Source organism: Ictalurus punctatus, chromosome 18 (genome assembly GCF_001660625.3).
Source record: "Ictalurus punctatus breed USDA103 chromosome 18, Coco_2.0, whole genome shotgun sequence".
In the NCBI taxonomy this organism is placed as follows: Eukaryota; Metazoa; Chordata; class Actinopteri; order Siluriformes; family Ictaluridae; genus Ictalurus; species Ictalurus punctatus.
The window spans coordinates 12,626,399-12,649,634 of record NC_030433.2 but is presented as its reverse complement, the minus strand read 5'-3'; the positions used below and the strand labels follow the sequence as shown (position 1 = coordinate 12,649,634).

At 36.7% G+C, this 23,236-nt stretch overlaps 2 protein-coding genes and 2 non-coding genes across 7 annotated transcripts; 1 reads left to right on the top strand and 3 right to left on the bottom strand.

The window, feature by feature from the left end:
• The first annotated feature begins 850 nt into the window (after window positions 1-850).
• LOC108278645 (protein RD3) lies at window positions 851-2,672 on the top strand. The gene is made up of 2 exons (XM_017492104.3): window positions 851-1,310; window positions 2,306-2,672. Exons 1-2 carry the CDS (start codon window positions 1,015-1,017, stop codon window positions 2,670-2,672), a joined length of 663 nt encoding a protein of 220 aa, XP_017347593.2. The 5' UTR covers window positions 851-1,014.
• Window positions 2,673-4,558: 1,886 nt separating this feature from the next.
• On the bottom strand, window positions 4,559-11,158 carry stx5al (syntaxin 5A, like). 4 transcript variants are annotated; one of them, XM_017493130.3, is made up of 11 exons: window positions 11,028-11,158; window positions 10,229-10,461; window positions 8,956-9,026; window positions 8,802-8,857; window positions 8,636-8,706; window positions 8,429-8,545; window positions 8,279-8,335; window positions 8,121-8,202; window positions 6,329-6,426; window positions 6,095-6,216; window positions 4,559-5,967 (listed from the first exon to the last, which is right to left on the bottom strand). In XM_017493130.3, the coding sequence occupies exons 2-11, from the start codon at window positions 10,436-10,438 to the stop codon at window positions 5,808-5,810; spliced, it is 1,044 nt and encodes a 347-aa protein (XP_017348619.1). In that variant the 5' UTR covers window positions 10,439-10,461; window positions 11,028-11,158; the 3' UTR covers window positions 4,559-5,807. The 4 variants fall into 4 exon arrangements, with proteins under 4 accessions (XP_017348619.1, XP_017348620.1, XP_047017677.1 ...); XM_017493131.3 differs by having other exon boundaries at window positions 11,037-11,114; XM_047161721.2 differs by lacking the exon at window positions 8,429-8,545.
• Window positions 11,159-11,821: 663 nt separating this feature from the next.
• LOC124629179 (U5 spliceosomal RNA) lies at window positions 11,822-11,936 on the bottom strand. The gene has a single exon (XR_006984089.1). It is a non-coding gene; the product is annotated as a U5 spliceosomal RNA (small nuclear RNA).
• Window positions 11,937-13,940: 2,004 nt separating this feature from the next.
• Window positions 13,941-14,056, bottom strand: LOC128635368 (U5 spliceosomal RNA). The gene has a single exon (XR_008398343.1). It is a non-coding gene; the product is annotated as a U5 spliceosomal RNA (small nuclear RNA).
• Between the last annotated feature and the right edge of the window lie 9,180 nt (window positions 14,057-23,236).

Below are 23,236 nucleotides of genomic sequence, written 5' to 3'. Positions count from 1 at the left end.
TAGGGCCTTTCAGGAACAAGTCCCATGGCAGTTTAATTACACACAGGTTGATGCCGATCAACTAATTGTGTGACTTCTGATGGCAACTGAATGCACCAGAACTGAAAACCTTTAATTTTTATTTAGAATTTTGCAAACTATATTGATTTCCTCTCACTTCAATATTATGGCCTATATTGTGTAGATTCATGAAATATAATCCCAATATAATATAATCCATTTCCATTTTAGGTTGTAACACTAGAAAAGGAAAAGTTCGAGAGAGGTGAATGCTTATGCAAGACACTGTACAAATTCAGCCCTCCTGATAGATCTCACACTGACAAGACTCTAATCCAAGGTTGCTGAGAATATATTCAAAATATATGTGTATGGATTTAGAAATACAGTGTGATAACTTCAGCAGACTGTGTCAGCATCAAGGCTACTGCTTGGTTGCATTTGTTTTTATCAGTCCAAAGTGCTGAAGCATTAAAATGCAGGCTAAAAGTACACTGTAGTAATAACGGATTAACATTTATCCTCAGCCCATTAGATTGTGTTGACAGGAACGGTGCTTTAAGCCACTCGCCAGCCATGTAGGACAGATTGGTGCCGGGATCTTGTAAATATGTTTGGCTCATTTGATGACAAGAGGGGACTCTAGCATAGTTCTGGGTTTAAAGGTAAGGTCTGGTCATGTATTATCTGTAGTTAGGACAAGCTGTCACTGCGTTGTTTCATTTCAGTTCTCTGACACTCTTAAGACTTTAAGCTGTCAATGGAGCTGTGACACATGACAAGGTATATGTGCGGACCACTCTTATACTATTAGGCAAAAAAAAGTTCAATTAAGAACCCTAAAGGGACTCAATGTTTCTATCTAGAACCTTACAGCAGTGTTTCTCTAAAATACGAAGCTAGGAATCCTTAACTATCCATTTTCCTAAGAGTTTCTATCTTTGGGTCTACTTTGTATTTAATTACACTGCTCAGATCATTGCTGGATATTATGTCCTCCTGTCCTCTATTCAGATGTTTCCTTGGTCTGCTACATTCATTCTGGAGCCCCAGTGTCCTAGTCAGCGCTCGCCTGCTGAGATGGTGACCCACACACTCATGCAGGAGCTGGGCTCTTTGCTGAAGCGCACCAAGCGTTTATGTCAGGAGAGGGCAGCCGAGATTCGCAGACGCAGCTCCTGTGTGGACTACAGCTGGCTAGCAGTGACACAACAGAAGCCCTCATACGAGATCATGCCTGGAGAGCTACTAGAGCTTCAGGAACTCTGCTTAAAGATCCCTCCCTCTCAGTGTGGCCCTGTAATTCTCAGGTGGGTCATCAAGTTTGTTGCTCCAAGAATGTGTGATAGTAGCCATTGCTGTGTATGTGAGTAGATGATAAAGATAACGCAGATATGAAATAAGACCCTACATATAAACCCTAAATTGATTTTCCACTAAATGGACAGCTGAATCAGTCACAATGATGATAGTAAATTTGATTGCATTACAAAATGATACCATTGTTAAGTTCAAAATGAATGAAATTTATGTCTTTGTTGTAGTTGGTACTAGCCAGTTGTGGGTGTCTATGAGCTCAAGTATGTGATGTGGAAGAGGACAGATAGCACTTTCTTCCGAATATGTTACTCTCTCCTGTGATGCAACATCAGCAGCACATCTTAGCCTTCACCCTCCCCAGTTGGTAGCTGTTGTATGATAGGGGAGAGCTTGCTGATGGGTGAGATTTGAAAACAAAACAAATTGAAGAGAAAATGGGGAAAAAGAATTCCTACACTTTCACCATGATGGCCAACTACTGGGGAAAAATTAGGTCAGAAATCAGGTCAATTTGCACTCACAACAGTCATTCATATAAAACATGTATCAGGGCAAAGGAACAGCTCCATTTTAACCAGTTATTTAAATAATAGTGATCCTGAAATTATAGCTATTTTTGAAAGTCTTAAAATTCTATTGCTACAGTTCACATCCCCTATATACAATTTTCACTGAGCCTGATTGAGAAAAAAAAATAAAGAAGTGACAGTTCTATTACCTTCACCATCATACAACTGAAATCTTTGTTACTGGACTAGTGACCAATGGAAAATGCACAATTATAGATGTCTGGTTCCAAACAATCAGGTATTTTGTGCAGTGTGAAAGAAAGCCCATAGTGGTGGATAGACAAGAGTTAGGGTTCTCATGCAGGACCTACATTAAGCATGAATGAACAGATGATCAAGTGAATCTTCATCCTGATCCTGCTATACGCTGACATCTCATGGCCTCTGTGACCTGCCTGTTCTTATGTTCTGCACAGACTCAGGAAGTTGGTATCAGAGTTGGAACCGGAGGTGACAGAGGTGCCGCAACTCTTCCGCCTGGTGCTGTGTGACTGTCTGGACGAGCAGCATGAAGACTTAACATTCAGGGAGAGATCTCTGCGGGCTCGAGCCATCTTCTGGAGCCAGCATCGTAGTAAGAGCATCTTCTCTATTGGCCTGTCCTCACACCAGTGTCTCAAAAACCACTGGAGCAAAGGTGAAGCTGGACAGGACAGAGAGACGCTGTGCGAAGAGGATCAGGCCTGGGCCAAGGATGAAGAGCTCGGAGTGGTGGTCCCACTTCGCCGGAGAGTCAGGAGCATGCCCGATTTCAGCTCCATAAAGGAGAGTGCACAAACCTGACAAAATTATGACGTGCAATATATATGTATATATACACACACTGATATAATGATAATGATAATATCAGAGAAAGTGAAAAAAAAATTAGTGCATACTCACTTTCATACTTCTTTGGCTGTGGTGCAAATGTACATAAAAAGACTTTACATCCTCTCCTGATTTATAAACAATACTATGTGAAATTCAATCACAATTTACTTCAATCAAACAATTCCTTAAAATATTTTTTTTTGCAAATAGCAAAATAAAACACGTCTGTAAGCATTTTAAATCAAGGAAGTTTAATTCAAATTAATATTATTAATATTAAAATTATATTGATGCACAGTTACTTAATACCTACAGAACATAGAATTTTCTATATTTTGACATAAATATAACCTAAAGCATCAGATTTTCACACAAGTACTAAAATTAGACCTAGAGCACACAATTAAACAAATGAGACAAAAAATTTTATACTCGGTCATTTATTTATTGAGGAAATTGATCCAATAATACATATGTGAGCGTATGTGAACCTCTAGGAGTAGAAGTTAATTTGAAGGTGAAATTAGAGTCAGGTGTTTTCAATCAATGGGATGACAACCAGGTGTGAGTGAGCACCCTGCTTTATTTAAAGAACAAGGATCTATCAAAGTCTGATCTTCACAACGCGTTTGTGGAAGTGTATCATGGCATGAACAAATGAGATTTCTGAGGACCTCAGAAAAAGAGTTGTTGCTGCTCATCAGACTGGAAAAGGTTACAAAACCATCTCTGAAAAGTTTGGACTCCACCAATCCAGTCAGACAGATTGGCTAATGTTAATGTTCATGAGTCCACCATCAGGAGAACACTGAACAATAATGGTGTGCATGGCATGGTTGCAAGGAGAAAGCCAATGCTCTGTAAAAAGAACATTGCTGCCTGTTTGAAGTGAATTCTAAAGTAAAATGTCAGGACATCTGTTCATGAACTGAATCTCAAGAGAAAGTGGGTCATACAGACAACGACCCTAAACACACAAGTTGTTCTACCAAAGAATGGTTAAAGAAGAATAAAGTTTTGGAATGGCCAAGTCAATGTCCTGACCTTAATCCAATAAAAATGTTGTGGAAGGACCTGAAGCAAGCGGTTCTTGTGAGGAAACCCATCAACATCAGAGTTGAAGCTGTTCTGTACTGAGGAATGGGCTAAAATTCCTCCAAGCCGATGTGCAGGACTGATCAACAGTTACCGGAAACATCTAGTTGCAGTTATTGCTGCACAAGGGGGTCACACTAGATACTGAAAGCAAAGGTTCAAATACGTTTACCACTCACAGATATGTAATATTGGATAATTTTCCTCAATAAATAAATAGTATCATATTGTCTTGTTTGTTTAATTGGGTTCTCTTCAAACCAGTTACCTTCTTTCAAACACACACACATATATATATACATACATACATATAAACATTAATTAAGATATATAAGAAACATTTTTATAGACTTTATTATAAATGCTATAATAGTTTCTTTCCTGGCACAGTTTACCTTCTCAAAATGTAAAAAAGTGTATCAACATTAAACAGCCAGCCCTGTTATTTCTCCTTATCATTATTGCCTACAAAATAGATCAGATGGTGATTCACTCTGGTCCGATCAAAAGGCATGGAATGGAAATGACTTACTCTATACTAACCGCAACCACAAAACATTATTTCTGTCAAGATTGTGCTGAACAAAAATCTGAGTGCAATATAAACCAGATGAATTTAAAAGATGACCAAAAAAGAAAAGCATGAATCAATATGTGCATAAACACTTACCTATAGATTCTGGCATCTGTAGAAATTTTATAAAAGCGTTATGGGTTCAGTGTTTTAGTTATATAGTATCCACATGTACAGTCACATGAAACACAATGACCAATAGTAAGTTTATTTTCACATAAATTATTTAAGATACTGATCAATATTACATCAAATTTACTGTTGGAATGTAAAATAGGTCATGTGATCTAGTTTTAGAACAAACAGAAATGCCTGTAATTCTGAATCTGTCAAAAATCACTGACCATAAGTATAAAGAAGCCATGAGAAGTTGTTATTACTCTTTAAAAATGGATTACCTGCAACAGTCAAGAAACAAAGTGGCTGTAGACAGAGTGAATATTTTCACATGAAAACTAACAGGGCAGAGCAGATCAAAAAAGAAACTAAAGTTATATTAATTATTTGTTCAAGCCACCTCATTGACCTGCTGGATTTTTATTCCCTGGTTCACAGTACAGCTGTACATTTTAGGAAGTGGAATGTCAGTGTGAACAATGAGTTAGTGTCTACTTCCTTAAATTTTAAACCCTAAAATTGCACTTTATGATATGAACTGTATATCAGATGTAAACTTTCCTGCCATTTAATTTATGGTACTAATGTATTCAATAAAATGCAGTCATTTCTATAACTTTCATGCTAATGGGAATTAGCATACTGTTTAACTCTTCCAATAATACAATCTTCATTAATGCCATGAAGCACAATTATCTCAGTAAAGTTTTATTTGATTTGGTGCTGCAATATGACCTTTCTTGCATATTCCTGAAGTAAATATTACTGCAAATCCAGGTCTTTCTTAAAAAAATTAATTTCTCACACATCCTTCTTCCAATTTTGGCTAAATGTAATGTTTTTTGGCTAGCTATAAATGAGGCACAACTGACAGAGTACCCTATTTAAGAGTTTTGCCCTAGATCGCCGTCTCAGCATAAACATGGGTACCAAATCACATTGCAAAAAAAATGCCTGAGACGTAAGCACCAGTTACACGTTATACATATTATTCTCAAACCCAAAAGATCATTAAAAAGGATTAATGAAACAAGCTAATTACAGCTGAAATGGTGTAGCTACCCTGTCCTCTAATCTAAAGAAGTGCAGTGAGAATATGTTTTTTTGTGTGTATAAAATTACTCAATAATTAAAACCAAATTCTTTTGGCCACAAGAAAATAACTTGCTGCCAGTATTACCAAGTTACTTTAGTAGTATCAAATAACACTGCTCATTTTACTGCTTTATTTTACATTTTAACTCCCTACTTGTTCCTTAATGTGAAGAAATGGCTCTTCTAAGGGACTCAGTCCTGAATTGTCACATTGTCCATAGTTTTCAGACCAAGAAGATGACCAAGATGAAGAAGAAAATGATGAGGATTAGGAAGATTTTGATGAGCAACCAGCGATTGTTGGAGACGGACTGAAAGTACTTGAGAATTTCTGTATGAGCTAAGTCCACATTGAGCTGAGTGTCTTCTACATTAGCATCAATCCTGTGACAAGGAGGATAAGATACAGGATAAAAAACACATATGAGGATACAGGACTAAAACACCTAGCATCTTTGTGTATTCCAGATTCAGCACGTCACTAGGTTTCTCGTGCCTTCTTTTCTCTTACCTGTGAACGGTCTCTTCCTGCTCTTTCACCATGTGGGCCAACTGCTGGAAAATAGATCCCAACTCTACGATAGTAGTCTCTATGTTTTGCATAGTGTTTGCTCGGTCCTGAATAAAAGACTCCTGATGACACACACACACATATTAATAAAACAGACTAGATTAATTATATTAAAACTCTCAACTAGAAGCTTTTGCTACCTTATAATGAATAAACTATCACACTATGAACTACCTTCTCATTGAGGAGTAGCATCTGCTGGCTGGAACGCAGATCCATGTCTATGGAGATATCTGCTTTGTTGGAACTATCCTGCATCAACACTGAATTGCCTGATGTGAAATTAAAAATAAAATATGGTTGCAAGCAGCGACTGGCGGATCCAAGCACCAAGGGTGAAGCAACATCAGTTGGCATGTTAAATAAATGAGGAACACTACATTTACACACAACAGAAATATCAGCTCAATCACAAGATGGACTGTGAATAATTAAGGAACACTTTCTGTTTAAAGTGTCATATTTTAATTAACTGTGTTGTGGTGGCATTGCCATTTATCATATAATCAATAACATAAAAATTTAGCATTTTCAAGGTTGTCAGTCACACTCGCAATATTGAAATGTGACGAATTCCTATAAGATTATGATTCTTTTTTTTTTCTTTTTAAAAAAAAATATAATATACATAACCTCATGTTCTATTGCCAGTTAGTGGCGCTATGACAATGTGTCAATATGGCCATGTGGGTGTAATTACATTTGGTTATGGAAAAGTTCATTCGAAATCTGAGTCACATCCTAAGACATATAGGCCCTATATGTCTTAGGAGGTGACTCAGGGGAATTATTCCACACCTTCTCTTCAAACTGTCATGGATTATTTAATTACATCACCATGGCACCACTGTTCAAAATGTTATCAATTCTTTTGCAATTCAACATCAGAAATTTCATTGCATAATGCTGACCAAATCTGATTAACTTTCTACATAGAGTATAAAACGTTACTCTTGCCATGTCGTAGCGTAATGGCAATGAGTCACTAATCTTATCAGTATGCAACTAGGTCACATCATTTAATATACTTTGTAATAATCTGATGAAATATCTAGGTTGACTATTGAAAAAAATATTTTATAAGCATCACGTCCTGTATCCAGTTGGTGGCACTAAGACAGTGGATCACTACTGGCATGTCCATGTGCTTATGCCTCATCATGCTTATGCCTACATGTTTGCATTTTAAGACAACAAATATTTCTTACAAATCTGGTGAGTATAGGTGAAATTGGATACCCACATTTTCGAAAAATGTCATGGAGGCACAAGTGCCGATGGCAGTCTACTAGCATGTGTATATGACTGTTCCATCATTTAACCTACATATAACGTATGTGCTCAACATCGCATCATGTGAAGTGGAATTATGTCACACTTCCTGTTTGAACATCATTTGTTAATGTACTGCCTTCACATGACAGCACCTTATGAGACTATTAAAATGTTTGCTTATTAAAACACACTACCTGTTGCCAGTTGGTGGCGCAATAACAATGTATCACAAAAGGCATGTGTATGTGATGATGCCCCATCACTGCACATAAATATAAACTTTAGGCCACATTGCATGATGCACAGCGAAATTATGCCTCAATTCCTGTTGGAGTGTAGTTACATGTTGATTGAGTGCATCGCCATGGCAACACGGTTTAAGATATCTAAAATTTCTTTGCAATTTAATATCTTGACATCATCCTGACCAACTCTTGTATGAATCAGCTGAACCATCTAGAAAGAGTACTTAAAAGTTTGGTACACAAAATCCAAAATGGCTGACTTATGTTAATGGCCTTGGAAATTGTGAAATCTGCCTGTCTTAAGACACACATGCCTACTAAATGTCATGCATGTTGGTGAAACTGGATGCCTGCATCCTTGGTACGTGGACCATAATTAATTAATATTGACACATATCCACCTATTTATTAGCTACAGGAAGGCCAATTGTAATGCTGGAGCTTACTAAAGCTGGAGTCATGAATGGAGGAGGTGGAGGCTGACGACTGAGATAACTGCTCTTGCCTGCTTCTCTGTTGCTTCAGGTTCTGCAAAATTAATTCAGTTACTATTATGAGTGAAATATTCACTAAACAATGCTCATTCGTTTGTATCACGATTTACCTCTGTTCTCACTTCCAGAACGGACTTGAAGTCACTTGACATTGATGCCAATTTTGACTGGAAGAGACATAAAAGGCATAAATGTCATCTCACTTTGCAAAATTTTCCCCCACTTATTTAAGTCAGTAGATGTTTGGGAGGTGTCCATACCTGCAATGATACAACAATAGTATTGGAATGTGTTTGAAGATGTCTGCTATTTTGGCCATTTCTGGACCGGACAAGCTCCTGCAGTTGGGCTATCTGTTTATTCAGGCTGTTAATATCCTGAGCAAAAACAAACAAGCATACAGACAAATGTAAAGTGCAGAACTGAAAAAGGATTAACTATGCATGCAAGACCATAAACATATGTACCTGTTTCACAATATATGTCAACTCATCAATCTCCACTGCGTTATCATCAAAGAGGAATTTCCGTTTGGCCACTGTGATCAAAAGGACAGAATGTCACAAACCTCAACATAGGACATGGATTAAGACTTGGACAAGTCAAGTGGCTTGAACTGTTGCGCACACTTACATATTGTCAGCTTTTCCAACTTTGCAAAGGTGTTGCTAAGGTCCCTGCCAATTCTCCTACAGAAGACATAAGAATAAATATCATTCTTATAACTCAGGAAGTGTGTATAAGGAAGACACTGTAGGAGTTAAGGGAAGAAAGCTTTATTACTTACTTTGCCATGAGCGTGAAGTCACTCCTCTGTCTGACAGCATTGTGAACTGGTTTAATGCCCTGTGCTCCATTCTAGTGGGTAAAAGAAGCAGTTTGTAATTTATATAGCTCTCTGTTGTCTGTAGTTTGAATGAAAATGAAAACAAGCAAGTACTGCCCATCTCCCAAACCAATTCCCTGCCTTGTATGCCTCATGAGTTGCCTTTCAATGAACAGGGCTAAGCAGGTCTGCTTTGGCTGGGAACAGGGATAATTCCAGAGGCAGACAAAATTTATAAAGGAAAAATGCTCAAATCTGAATCACTAATTAAAGTTTTTTAAGGTATCTTTGAAATTAGATGATTATTATACATATGCCAAGAAAAACATTTAGGAACTACTAGGGCTGGGTAAAAAAATTATCGATTCTCAGATTTTAATCGATCTTCAATTTAACAAAAAGATATTGATTGTGCTTTACTTGACAGGATGTGAATATTATCTGAAGTTTGCCTGTTGTCCTGAAGATGTTGCCATCTTTCATGTCTTGAATTTTGAAAACGGTTTTATTTCTTAAACGTTTCAAGTTGTTAATGAATTTCACTGTTGCACATTTACAATTTTTTTTTTTTCACAATAATGTGCAATGTGTGCAGTAATAGTAATTAAACATAATTGTGTGGGCCCTATTATTAAAGCAATTGTGTATTTCAGTAATATAGCCAAGTAGGATGGTTTCAGATACATTTTAAATGAAATATTGATAACTAATTGATATTGAATCGAATCAAATCCATATGAATAAGAATTGAATCAAATCACCAAATTGGTCGCAATACCCAGCCCTAGGAACCTACATACTTTAATTTTTTTAGTAGGTAAACTCTGAAAACCAAAACCTTGAAATTATTCTTGTAATACTTAATCCACTTGATTTCTTCCAACCATGTGCCCCATATCACCACCCACCAAAACTGTTACACAAGAGCTGCATTTTTTTTTTTTTTTTTTTTTTTAAAGTTTCACCTTCTTTCATTGACACTTCGCTCTATTTTCACTTTGGCTAATGGTTTCCTACAATAGCTAAGAGCACACAGCTGTTAATTTCTTACAGGAATAATGTAGATATAACACCAAATAACAAACTAGCACCAGAATCACTAAGCACATCATGAATATTTGAATAGAAACAGATTCTCCACGTTTTAGGATTTGAGGTTTGTTTTTGCTTTTTTAAATGTGTGCCAGAATAACACAACGTATAGCACAGAGAATCAAACAGTAATCCTGCTCACCTGTCTCCCCTGCAGTGACTTACACACAGACTGAAACTCAGTGGTGCGGTCTCGGCAGGACATGCTGATGGAGTCTACAGAAGGAGCAAGGGGAAGAGGTACACACAGTGGGTTCTCCAGCGGCTGGACCAATTGGGTCTGGGTCTGTGAAGGCCCAGTGTAAACCCCTTCCTGGTTGTTCCTAGGAGTGTGGCGCCGGCGGGTATTCATGAGTGCTGCTACACATCAGATAACTGAGAACAGGACCATCAACAAGTGGATACCATTTTACATCTAGGGATTATTAAAACGACCAAGAAAATAAACTAAATACCGAAAAAGCATTAAAATGTATTAATATCTCCTGCACGGTCATGGATAAGAAATATATATTAAAACAATCTTTATTTCCTGCATGGTAATGATAAAAATGTATGACATTCATTAGTACAGTTCTGAGCTGTAAGGCTGGTTGACCAGGGTGCAATATGCTAACCAACACGTATTTGGCAATAAGCATTAGCTAGGTAACTTCTTTCTCGCATCAGCTTTTGCTAGTTTTACTCATTTTGTAGAAATAATATATAACTACGTCGTATAATAACTTTTCAAACAGACGGTAAATCGGTAAAAGAAATTAAAACCATTATACTGAGCTAGTTGAATAATCTTCCATATAAGCTAGCTTGGTAAAACAGAGTAGACAGTCGACTGAGTGAAATTCTAACAGTTGTTCTCTCAGAATAAATATTCTACATGCATTTCGAAGCTCAGTTTTAGATATAACAATATGACTAATTAAACTACTACAATGTTTTACCAGACAGACCAGCTACTTCAGCTACTTTCCCTTTTGTTTTTGTTTTTTGAGTGTAGCTGCGTTGTTAGCCGTGAACATCCGGGTTCTAACACACACCGTGACGTCACTGCCACGTCTTCTTACAAGTCTCAAGAGTAGGTGATTTATTTCCCTCATACTGATGCACAAATTCATTTAAAAGTACTTTAAAATAATTATTGAGATCATAGAAATATATTTCCCTTGTCTTAGGTTCATATGAATTATAAAACGATTCAATATAAGATAAGGTGTTCAAAATCACAACTGTTTCACTTTATTATGATTAACTACTAACTTTCTAACAATGTAGAAACTATCTAGAACATTATCTGTTGTAAGTACAGGCTAATGATCACCATAAGGAAATGATCATACAGTTTACAAATAACTACAAGAATTTGTAGTCCTACATTACTATTTTTTCACTAATATAAATGATAAATAGCCTAAACGAAGTCTGGTTATTTATCTAAACGTTGTCATATAGCCATAAGAACACATTGAGTTTAAAAGTTCCCAGAACATTTCAAGATAAGCGATGACTTTATTAACCAAAACAGGACATTCATACAAGGTATGAAATGGTTGTCCAGGTGGAATAAAACCCAGGACACCAAGAAGACCAAATGCTAACATTGTCATATATTGTTATTATTCATGTAAGTTATATTTGAATAGTGTTTTTTTATGATGTTTTTAGTCTCATGACTAAATATCCAATTCATACTTACGGAATTAACCATATGTGCTCTGTTTTTAAACATATAATAAAAGCCCCACGATAAAGTGGGGCCACAAAAAATTAGTTGATACTCATAATGTTCCTCTCCACGGAAATCTTTAGTAAAAGGCGAAAGATTTATACGATATGAAGAGAAACAAGAGTGATAACGTTTCCGCTCCCGGTTTCACGTCTTATACCAAGCGCAACGCACTACTAGGTAATGGTAAATAAATATTCACTATCGAACTCAATTCATCAAGTTGATTAATATAGAATAAGAACATAATGTGTAAAAGACTTCTACTTAATATATACCAATGCCAAATTACTTAAATCACCTCATTCAGTTTCAAAGAATATGCGCAATGCACCATGGGATGCATATCATTACCCCGCCCCCAATGGTCTCTCATGTTATTTTTCCTATGAAACACATTGGTCTTGTGGACCAAATAACATATGCTACAGACATGAAACTCGGTCATTCTGGTCATTGGGTTCCTAGAAGTGCAACTCAATAACAAATTGGACTGGTCAGACAACACTGAGGCCCTCTATAAAAAGGACAGAGCAGAGTATTCTTTCTGAGGTGGTTCAGGTCCTTTAATGTGTGCACTAGGCTGCTAGGGATGTTTTTACCAGTTTGTGGTGGCCAGTGTTATCTTCTTTGCTGTGATGTGCTGGGGAGGTGGCATTGGGACTTGTGGTGCCAACAAACTGAACAAGTTGGCGAGGAAGGCCAGCTCTATGGTAGGGATGGAACTGAACAGAGTGGAGGAAGTGACTGAGAAGAGGATGAGTGGGAAGCTGAGAGCTATCATGGACAGTCCTTCTCATCCTCTCTATGCTGAGTTGAGGAGGCTCAGGAGCACATTCAGCAACAGATTCATTGAGCCACGTGCCTCAAAACGTTTGGGGGGGGGCTCTTTTGTGCCATCAGCCATCAGACTCCACAATGCAACATACCCAATACCTCCTACTCCACTGATTGACTCTAACAGAAACACACACTCAACAGTTAATTGTCATTTCACAGATCTTCCACATGTATATAAATACTGTGGATATTGCACATGTACATATACAAATAGAACTCTAGCATATGTACATATACACATATGTTTAATTGTTTCTATTATTTCTATTGTGTGTTTGTTTTTTGTGCATATACCATAGTTTTTAGAGAAATTTAAAAAAAAAACCCTCAATTCTCATTTCTGTTGTGAGTTTCTTTTCCATTGAGGTGAGTTAAATTTGAAAAGCCGTTTACAGTAGGTCTAAGTAAATATAGTGTTTTGATTATATTTAGCTATATATAAATGTAGAAGTTCTTTGCAATAAGTTCAAATAGCTGTTAGATGCTATTTATACTTATAGTGGCAGATACTATTTGCACCTCAGTATTGTTGTACATTAACATGATGCAGTAATAACAGAGTGCAAATGACTATATTTATTATTATTATTATTATTATTATTATTATTATTATTATTATTATTAAATGGATGCCACCTTATTAAGACAATAAAGCCATCCCTACACCTAATCGATAAACTTCTTAATCTTGTGTGGCAGACATCACCATCTGAAAAAAAGAAAATATCTTTTTTTTCTTCCCCTTGCTTGGGCTCCAAGTGCGCCCATAATGCCCATAATGCCCATTGGATAATTCGGCCCTAAATACATAGCCTATATGAAAATATATTTTAAAAATAATTAAGATATTCGAGACAACCATGATTTTTATTTTCATGATTTATCTGCAAGAGTGAACGAATAATGTGTGACGTCACAAGCCACTGCGGCCGTGTAAATAGAATATATTGCTATTTGTTTTCATTAAGTGTAAATAGCATATCGCTAAGAAACTGCTATTGTCACTTAGTGTAAATAGAATATATCACTATTGTCACAGTGTAAATAGAATATATCACTACTGTTACAGTGTAAATAGAATATATCACTATTGTCACTTAACCTACAAGACATTGTTCCCAAGAGCCTCTGTATTCTTAATCCAAGACTGCTGTTAGATCTACAATATAATACGCGTGCAATTTGATACTGAATGCTGTACTTCACCTGGTGACAGAATAGGTGCGCTATTAAGCGATTTTCGTTCCTGTATTGTTTGCATCTCTGAACTACTCTTGAACTTTTAAAGAAAGACCCACAATAAAGTGGAACCACAAAAAATTTAATGAATACTCTGAATATTTCTCTCCACAGAAATCTTTAGTAAAAGGCGAAAAATTTAAACGCTACGAAGAAAACCGGGAGCAATAAATGAAGGCCTTCAGTGTCACGTCTTATTTCAAACACAACACACTCCTAGGTAATGATAAATAAATTATCACTATCGAACTCAATTTATCAGGTGAAGTAATATAAAATAAGATCAATCTATTATAAAAACAGACTTCTAACAACGCTAAATTACTTAAAATAGGCCCACTACAATTATTATAAAAGAACATTCGCAATGTACCATGGGATGCATATCATTACCCCGCCCCCAACGGTCTCTAACTGAAGTTGCCAATTAGTTTTACATTTACCCTACTTTTAAAAAGTTATTTCATATTTGGTTTATAGATTGCTGGTATAACGAAGGAAGTCTGCTTTCATGGTTTTACACACTTCAGATTCTAGCTTGTCAGATTATGGCTCAAAATTGTTATGGCCATTTTTCATTGTTTAAAAAAATATATGTCGTATAGAATTATCCCTGATAGTAATACTGACTCGCCACCAGCGCCATCATTTTTTCAGGTCAGAAATATTTATATTTTAAACTAAATTTTCAAGAAAATTTGAAATTGCACAAAAAGCCATTCATTAAATTAGAGAGAATATGTGACGTTGTAACAATATGAATATGTAATATGCAATAGTCTATATAGGCCTATCATATAAATACTTACATTTAGTTTCATATTATAGTACTGTTGTAAGTATACAGTCGGGTCCATAATTATTTGTACAATAACTTTTTATTTATTTATTTATTTATTTATTTTTGCCTCTGAGCTATTGAGCTATAATTTCTGCTCAGATTCAGTAAAATGCTGCAAAACTGATAGGACGGCACATCACAGTACTGCAAAAGCAACAGAAGAGCTTCTGAAGGCAAAAAAAAACAAAAAACCTAACAATAATAACAGTAAAATAAATGTCCAGTGTTCTCAACCCAACCGAGTATGCTTTTCACTTAATGAAGACAAAACTGAAGGCAAAAAGGCCCACAAATAAGCAGCAACTGAACAGGAGGAAACTCAGCATTTGGTGATGTCTATGGGTTCCAGACTTCAAGCAGTCACTGACTGCAAAGGGTTTGCTCCCAAGTATTAAAAACAATCCTTATATTTATAATTATGTTACCTTGTCCAATGATGTTTGAGCCTGTGAAAAAGGAGGGACTCTGTAAAAATGGCTGTAATTCCTAGAGGGTTAAGGTCATGTTTTTTTTTAAACCCATTGCATTAAATTGAAAAGTACACTTCACTTCAATTTAATTCACACAACTTTAACTCATGAGTATGTGCATGGACTCGAGTGGAACTTTATAAAGCCCTTCCAGACAAGGTCCTGAAAAGGTATGCTGAGTTGTGGGCATGGTCTTCAATAGGAAGCAGCTCAGAAAACTGTTTCTCAGAGACAATAAATCCAACTGAGCTGAAATTTAGGGTTCTCCATCTGTAAGTTAATTTGTATTAGTCCTCTTGAGGAGAAACTAGTTTCTTAAAAAGCATGGCCATCATCTGTAAATCAGCTTTCAGCAGCCATTTGATAGGCTAGCAATGAGCAATGGTCAGGACATGTTAGTGGTAGGTCCATCTACATACGGTATGTTTTTTGTTTTTTAATTAGTATTAAAATTGGGTAAGAAATCTGTAGTGCTGAGAGTGTAAAGGAGCATATAAGAGTTTAATTTTTGTCGTCTCTGTTATTGCCTCCTAACATCTAGACAGAACATCCTCCAATTCCTCCACATTAGCCAAATTGATTCGCAACACACAGTTTCAGTAACTGCAGTAACTGAAACTGCAGTAACTAGTGCAGTTTCAGTAACTGCACTAGTTACACTTATTCAGCTTTCCTGTAGTTAATATCACTGCACTGTTACTTTTATATTCACTTGTGTATATACGGTCATATTTACTTTATATCCTATACTTATATATTTTATACTTTTTTTTTTTAATTACTCTTTGAATACTTTTTGCTTGTTGCTGTAATCTGTGAATTTCTTTCTGAGATTAATAAAGTTATCTATATTTCCCATGTATTTTGGTGTAATCTTCCTGCAAATGTGACACAGAAAACTGCTTTTACAGAGAAAAAAAGTCACCTACTAAGCATTTCCTGTTATGTTGTTAAGCACTCATCGGAAGCTCCACCAACCATCTTTAACCACTTTTTTATTTATTTTTTACTCATGCTGTTCCTCTACGCAGAAATCTTTAATAAAAGGTGAAAGATTTATATGATATGAAAAGAAGTGGTAGGTGTTTGGAGTCACGTCTTATATGACACACAACACACTGATAGGTAATAGTTAATAAATGATCACTACTTAACCCGATTCAACAAGGGACTGAATATAAAAACAATGCAGTAGAAAAGCAGACCAAGAGATTTTCCTTTATTTATATATGCAAGTTTCCCCTTATTTACTTTATTCTGAGCTTTTTATTTCAGTAGCTTATCTTGCAGCTTGTAAGTCAACAGTAGACATTCAACACTTAAAAATACTGTAGAGAATGCTGTTTATTTTGGTTTAATTTTTAAACCTACTTCAAAAAGCCATTTTATATTTGGTTTATACTTTATTGGTATAACAAAAGAGGTCTGCCCTCATACATTTGTTAAATTTAATGACTGAATAATATTATATAACTCATATTTCATAAAAAACATATGTTGTGAACTTGAGAATGATCCCAGATAGCAAAAAACAAATAAAAAAACAAATCGTTTGACCCAGATTCCAATATTAGAGAGTTAGAGAAGGTTTTGTGTTTTGGACTGATACTGATCCAGCACTGGCCCAGCTCCGTCTTTTTTTGGGGGTCAGAAATGTTTACATTTTGAAATATTTTTGAAATTACATGAATATTCATGCATTAAAAATGAGAGATTTTGTAACAAGATGGATATCCATCCATCCATCCATCCGTCCATCTATTTTCCATACCGTTTATCCTACTAAGGGTCACGGGGGAGCCTGGAGCCTATCCCAGGGAAGTCTGGGAACAAGGCAGGGGACACGCTGAATCGGGTGCCAATCCACTGTAGGGTCATATGGATATGTAATATGTTATGTAACCAATGTATTGTAAAAATACTGAAATTTTGTTTCCCATTAAAGTGCTGTTGTAAGTGTTGTGTATATATGCATAGAAATTCATTCATGTTTCGTTTATATTATGTATAAATGAGTACATTAGGGCTGCAACTAAGAATTCTTTTCATAATCGATTATTTTTTCGATTGATTGATTATTCGGATGGGGCGGGGGAAACTTTCAGTACATTTTATTAACAAAAGGATCAGTCTAATTATTACTCTTCTTCTGGTGCCTGTAAATAAATAAATAAATAAATAAATAAACACACACACAAAACAGTCAATGAGTCAATTAATACATTATCTCCTAATAAAACTGTGCATAATAATAATAACTGTTGGTTTAAGGTGATATATTTTTATATTATATTGTTCAGTAAATTATATACCAAATAATTCTGAATCTGAATGTCATATATTCCAATTTATTGTGGTGATATTCCTATGTGTTTTTATGAAGGTGACTTACCTGCATTGGCATCGAGTGTGCTTCAAAAATGGCAACTTGATTATTTCAGATGTGCCATTAGAATAAGTGCGGAACACCTATTCAAAAATATAACAAGCATGTGGTTTACCGTTAAAAGAGTTAATTATGAGATCTGAGTCAATATAATATAAAGAATCAGAACAATTTCTTTCCAGTGATATATCTTGTTGCTGAACATCACTCATACCTCCAAGTTAACTGTCTCGGTTCTTTTAGGCATACACATTTGCTCCTCGTCTGTACAGCAGCCCAAACACCGTTGCAATGGCACACAATGAGGCACAATGGTGTATTGTATCTCGTCCGGAAATTCATCATAAACATTGATCAAAGATTCTCGAGGTTGACAGTCACTTTGCTTCTTAAGGTCTTCCATGGTCTTCCCTGAAGAATACAAGGAAGGGGAAATTCAGTTTCAATGTAGAAGCACAGAGTTTTAGGTGTAGTTTTAGGGAAGTGTAGATCAGAAGGTCTTGTTCAAATCACCATCAAACTGCCATGGTTGGGTTATTGTAATATGTTTATACTGCATCTTAACGGGAACTTTGGAGACTGTACTTCAAAGTCTAATTTTGTTTTTGCTTCAGTTGTGTTGCCATAGATCAGTGCTGCAGATGGTAGGGACAGATGGCATGAATCCATGCACCCAACCTGCCTTGCATCAGCAGTTCACTCTGGTTGTGTTGGTATTGGTGTAATGGTGTGAGGAATCGTTTTCTTGGCACATATTTGGCCTCTTAATATGAATCAACCATCATTTAAATGCCACAGTAAATCTGAATATTGTTGCTGACCACATGCATCCTTTTATGGACACAGATTGTTCATCTTATAATGGCTACTTCCAGCATGATAATGTGCCATGTCACAATGTCATCTCAAACTGGTTCCATGAACATAATGAGTTTATTGTACTTCAGTGGTCTCACCTGTCACCTAATATAAATACAAAAGAGCACTTTTGGGAAGTGGTAGTACGGGAGAGTCACAACATGCAGATAAAAAACTCTGTGTTAATTTTCTTAGCTGATTTTATCTGTTTGTAAGTATATCCTTATGAATAAATTGTTATATAGCAATGTTTATTGCTGAAACATTGTAACTCACTTAATAATTAGCTTCTGTTTGTTCAATCACACTGACAATAATGCTATCTTCTGCTTGTATGGCTTTGGGATTATTGATGCTGTATAACGGTAGTGAAAATTCCATAATTACTGGAGTATAAACTGCAACAAGAGTAACACCTAAGTACCTTATATTAAGACAACGATATTAAGTCACAGCACCAGCTAGAGAATCTCTTTTATTACACTATATTTTATTAGTACTCTGCATGTTGTATTAGTTCCCAAAACCAAAATAGAAACTCAATGTGTAATGTGTAAGTACCTTTATTAGATGTCTCCCTGGTATCCTCATTGTAGCCCTAGTTGAAAAGAAGAAAGAGAATACACATTTAATTAGACATGGGTAAATGATTTTAAAAAAGCCAAAAAAACAATCACACACATGACGTTTCACTACTCCTGCTAGGGGCACAAGGTGGCTTAGTGATTAGCATGTTTGCCTCACACCTCCAGGGTTGGGGGTTCGATTTCCACCCTGTGTGTGCAGAGTTTGTATGTTCTCCCCGTGCTGCGGAGGTTTCCAAAGTGTCCATAGTGTATGAATGGGTATGTGAATGTGTGTGCTTCCCTTGGTGCACCCTGGGCAATATTCAGTATCGCACTGCTGAGCGGCTAATCCTTCCACCACGATGGTTCCACTATGAAGTGGAACATTGACACGAAAAGAGGAAGAAATACTCCAGCTCTTATTTTCTTTTGTTTTCTCTGTGCAAGTGTTTATGCATAGGTATGGTTCCAGATGCTCCTACAGTTACGTCATCCCCTTCTCTGGTCATTCACTCATCTTCAGTAACTACTTGGATGGATCTGGAGCTGATCCTGGTAGCTCGTGACCATAGATTTTGGTATGGCTGTACAACATTATTAAAGACATAGCCTCAAACAAAATGAAGTTGAGAGGCTATTAGACTTGACTTATGCTATAAGCAACTATTTAGTGAATTTTCAGAGTAAGTGTCACGAGTTCCCCTTTAAGCAGCGCGCTGTGGAGCATGTGAGCGCGCGTGCACGAGCGGGTGCGAGCACCTGCTTTTCCCTTGTGGACAATCGTGACATTTCGACACGTGCATTTGTTTATGTTTCTGTCATGTCTCCTCCCCGTTCTGTCATTGGTTGTAGTCTCACGTGTGTCTGAATTGCCCTCAGCCGTCAGCCATTACAACGCTGATTATCTCCGCATATATACGGCGCGCCTCCCAACACGGATTGTTGAATGAGTTAGATAGTCGATTAGTTTAGCGGCCTTACGAGAGATAACCACAGTCCTTAGTTTCATGTTCCGTTTCATAGTCTATGTCATGTTTAGTTTCGTTTGTTAAGTTCACGCTGGTTTCTCCGCTACCAGTCCCTCGCTGTTGTTTATGTTTCATGTTTGGTAGATCGACCCTGTATCCCGTGACCACGACGTTGATTCCTGCCTTGCCTCGTTTATGCCTGTTTGCCGATCGCCTGAACCTTGCATGTTACTGGATTACGTTTTTGGATCACGTTCTGGATTTACCTGACTGTGTGTCTCTCGATAAAACTGTTGTTCAACCTGCGATTGCATCCTACCTTATCTCCGTTGCGTCACGAAACGTGACAGTAAGAGCACAAGATATAGTTTCCATTTTTGACTACTAGGTTTAATGACTCTGCCAAACACTGAGCATATTAGAAAGGCAACTAAATATATGGATAGATAACCTTGCACACAAAATGATCTTCGAACATTGTGAAATAAAAATGAGGTATAGTGTAGGCTTAGTTAACACTATTAGGTAGCTAACATTATGCAGCAAATTTCCTCATAGGACTAGCTAGCTAGAAATGTTCCTTTTTATCTTAACAGTAAGCATTGATTTTGTAATTTATTCTTACATATACATTCGTGTGAATAATTAAGTACACCCCATGGAAATTGTTGGCTTTTTTGACATATTTGAACAAGCAAACATTTGATCATCTTTGAAACAGTGCCTATTAATGAACTTGATATACTTGAACAAAAGCACATGGAAAACTAGCTTTTTCAATTATTTACACAAGAGAAATATCAACAGATGTGATATTCATCTGTGGAAAAAGTAAGTACACCCTTGGCCTCTGAAACTAGTATTGCTTCCTTTAGCAGAAATAACAACTTGTAGGCATTTGCATAATTGTCCACCAGGCTTGTTGGAATTTTTGACCAATGGGATTCAAATGTGGGCTTTGATTAGGCCATCCCATAACCCTCCATAATTTTTTTTTCTTTTTGAGCCATTACTTGGCAGATTTGCTAGGGTTCTTAGGATCATTATCCTGCTGAAAGGTCCACTTTTGGTTCAACTTAAATTTTCAGACAGATGACCTCACATTATCTTCAAGTAATCTTTGATATGATGCAGAATTCATAGTTCAATGAATGAAGGCAAGCTGTGCAGTCCCTGAGGTAGCAAAGCAACCCCAAACCATAACATTTCCACCACTGTACTTCACAGTTGGTATGAGGTGCTTCTCCTGAAAAGCTATCTTTGGTCTGCACCAAACATGTCTACTGGTACTGTGGCCAAACAACTCTATCTTTGATTCGTCTGTCCAGAGCACATTATTCAGAAAGGCCTGCTCTTTGCCTATATGCTCACTGGCAAACTGTACTCACAAAGGCTTTTTCCTGGCATACCTTCCATGCAGGTCAAATTTGTGTAATCTCTTTCTGCTTGTAGAAGCATGCACTTTAACACTGACAGTCGCAAGACTTTCTAGCATACCAGTAATTAAATTTTGGGGTTCTTGGAGACTTTGTTTTGCATCAGATGGTCTGCTCTTTGGCTGAATTTGCTTGGATGGCCAGTCCTGGACAAATTGTCTTTTGAAATGTGTGCCATATGTATATTTTTTTCCTTACAGTGGATGTATTTAAAATAATGTGTAGCTCTTTTTAAATCCCTTGCCATCCACAGCCTTTTTTCTGAAGGCCTTGCAGAAATCTCTGACACTACACACCTCAATAGCAAAGAGACGCTAGATATGAGAGGGGTATAAATAAGACAGGCACTCCCTAAGCAGGTTCTAATCACTGGCACCCAATCTTGAACACCTGATTCTAATTTTATGGATTTGAAGGTGTAATAAATGTAGGGGTGTACTTATGTTTTTCCATGTGAGTGATCTGGGTTTTTTTTTTTTTTTTTTTTAATTGTGAAAATTACTACAAAATGTCAATGTTAGGTGGCATTTGATAGAGGGTATCAACTTTATTAATAGGTACTGTTCCAAAGAGGATCAAATATTTGCTTGTTCAAATATGTTTAAAAAGCCAACAATTTCCATGGGGTGTACTTGTGTACTGTAGCCAGCAACATTACATGAAATTACTTGAGTTTGATATCTAATCTTAGCTAGCATCAGACTATCACCACCAAATTAACTAGTTAAATTTGTAGGAAAGTGAGAGATTTTGTTTTTGCCCAAGTGGTTTCACTACATTGAACCTGGGAAATAAATCTGGTATGAGTCTCACAGCTTTGCAGATTGCCTAACATTCCCAGACAAAACCCCATAGTGCTCACTTCCAGAGAACTTGTGTGGTTACTTGGAATAGTAAACTCAATAGTCAAATCCATCAAACTCTAGCTGAATCCAGCCAATGCACAAGGGGGCTAAAATAGAGTGGAATCGCTTCAAGAAACTGACATTACTGGTAATTAACTATTACCTGACAGGAGTGGTATTTTTTATTAAAGTGAGTGGAGGTGCAAAATGACATGAGAATTTTTACCATTAAGACTCACTACTATGAGGTAAATTTATCACTTTGTCCTTTTGTTAGAATTTTAATTCTTTGTAAGTGATTAGAACTTGTGTAGTTTTGTAATGTGTTTTTAATTGTATTTTAAGCATGCATAGAAGCTGCTTTATTCTAGTCAGGGTTGTGGTGGATACAAAGCCAATCCTAATAACACTGGATGCAAGGCAGGAGAATTCAGCATGATGGGGGTGCCAGTCCATTCACTGGGCATCCACACACACACAATACAACCCCCCCCCCCCACCCCCCCCCCCCCCCCCCACCACCACCCCATGTGGCTAATCCGCCAACCTATGTGTTTTTGTCATGTAATCAGGGCTGGAGACCGATACAAGTGCAGTTCAAGTTTTTCTTGATGCGAGGCAGGCAGACAAATCCAAAATCATAGGGCAATATCAAGGTCACAAAACAGGCACAAGGTCAGGCAATTGGGAAACAGGCAAAAGAGGGCAAAAAGGAGAATCTTAAATGAGAACAAAAACCAGATAAAAAAACTATGAAACAAAAATGAGGATCAAAGGCTTGGTATGGCTCTGCAGGCAAAACACAGAAACAATACTTCACCCAGAACAAAGACACATGGGGGTTTAAATATACGACAAAATCGAAGGTAAAACAAACAGCTGTGAATAAGGATGACACGAGAGAGACATGATATAAAGCATAACAAAACACGTGTCAAAAAGTAAACAAAGTATGACAACCTGGAAGTGTCCGGTAGT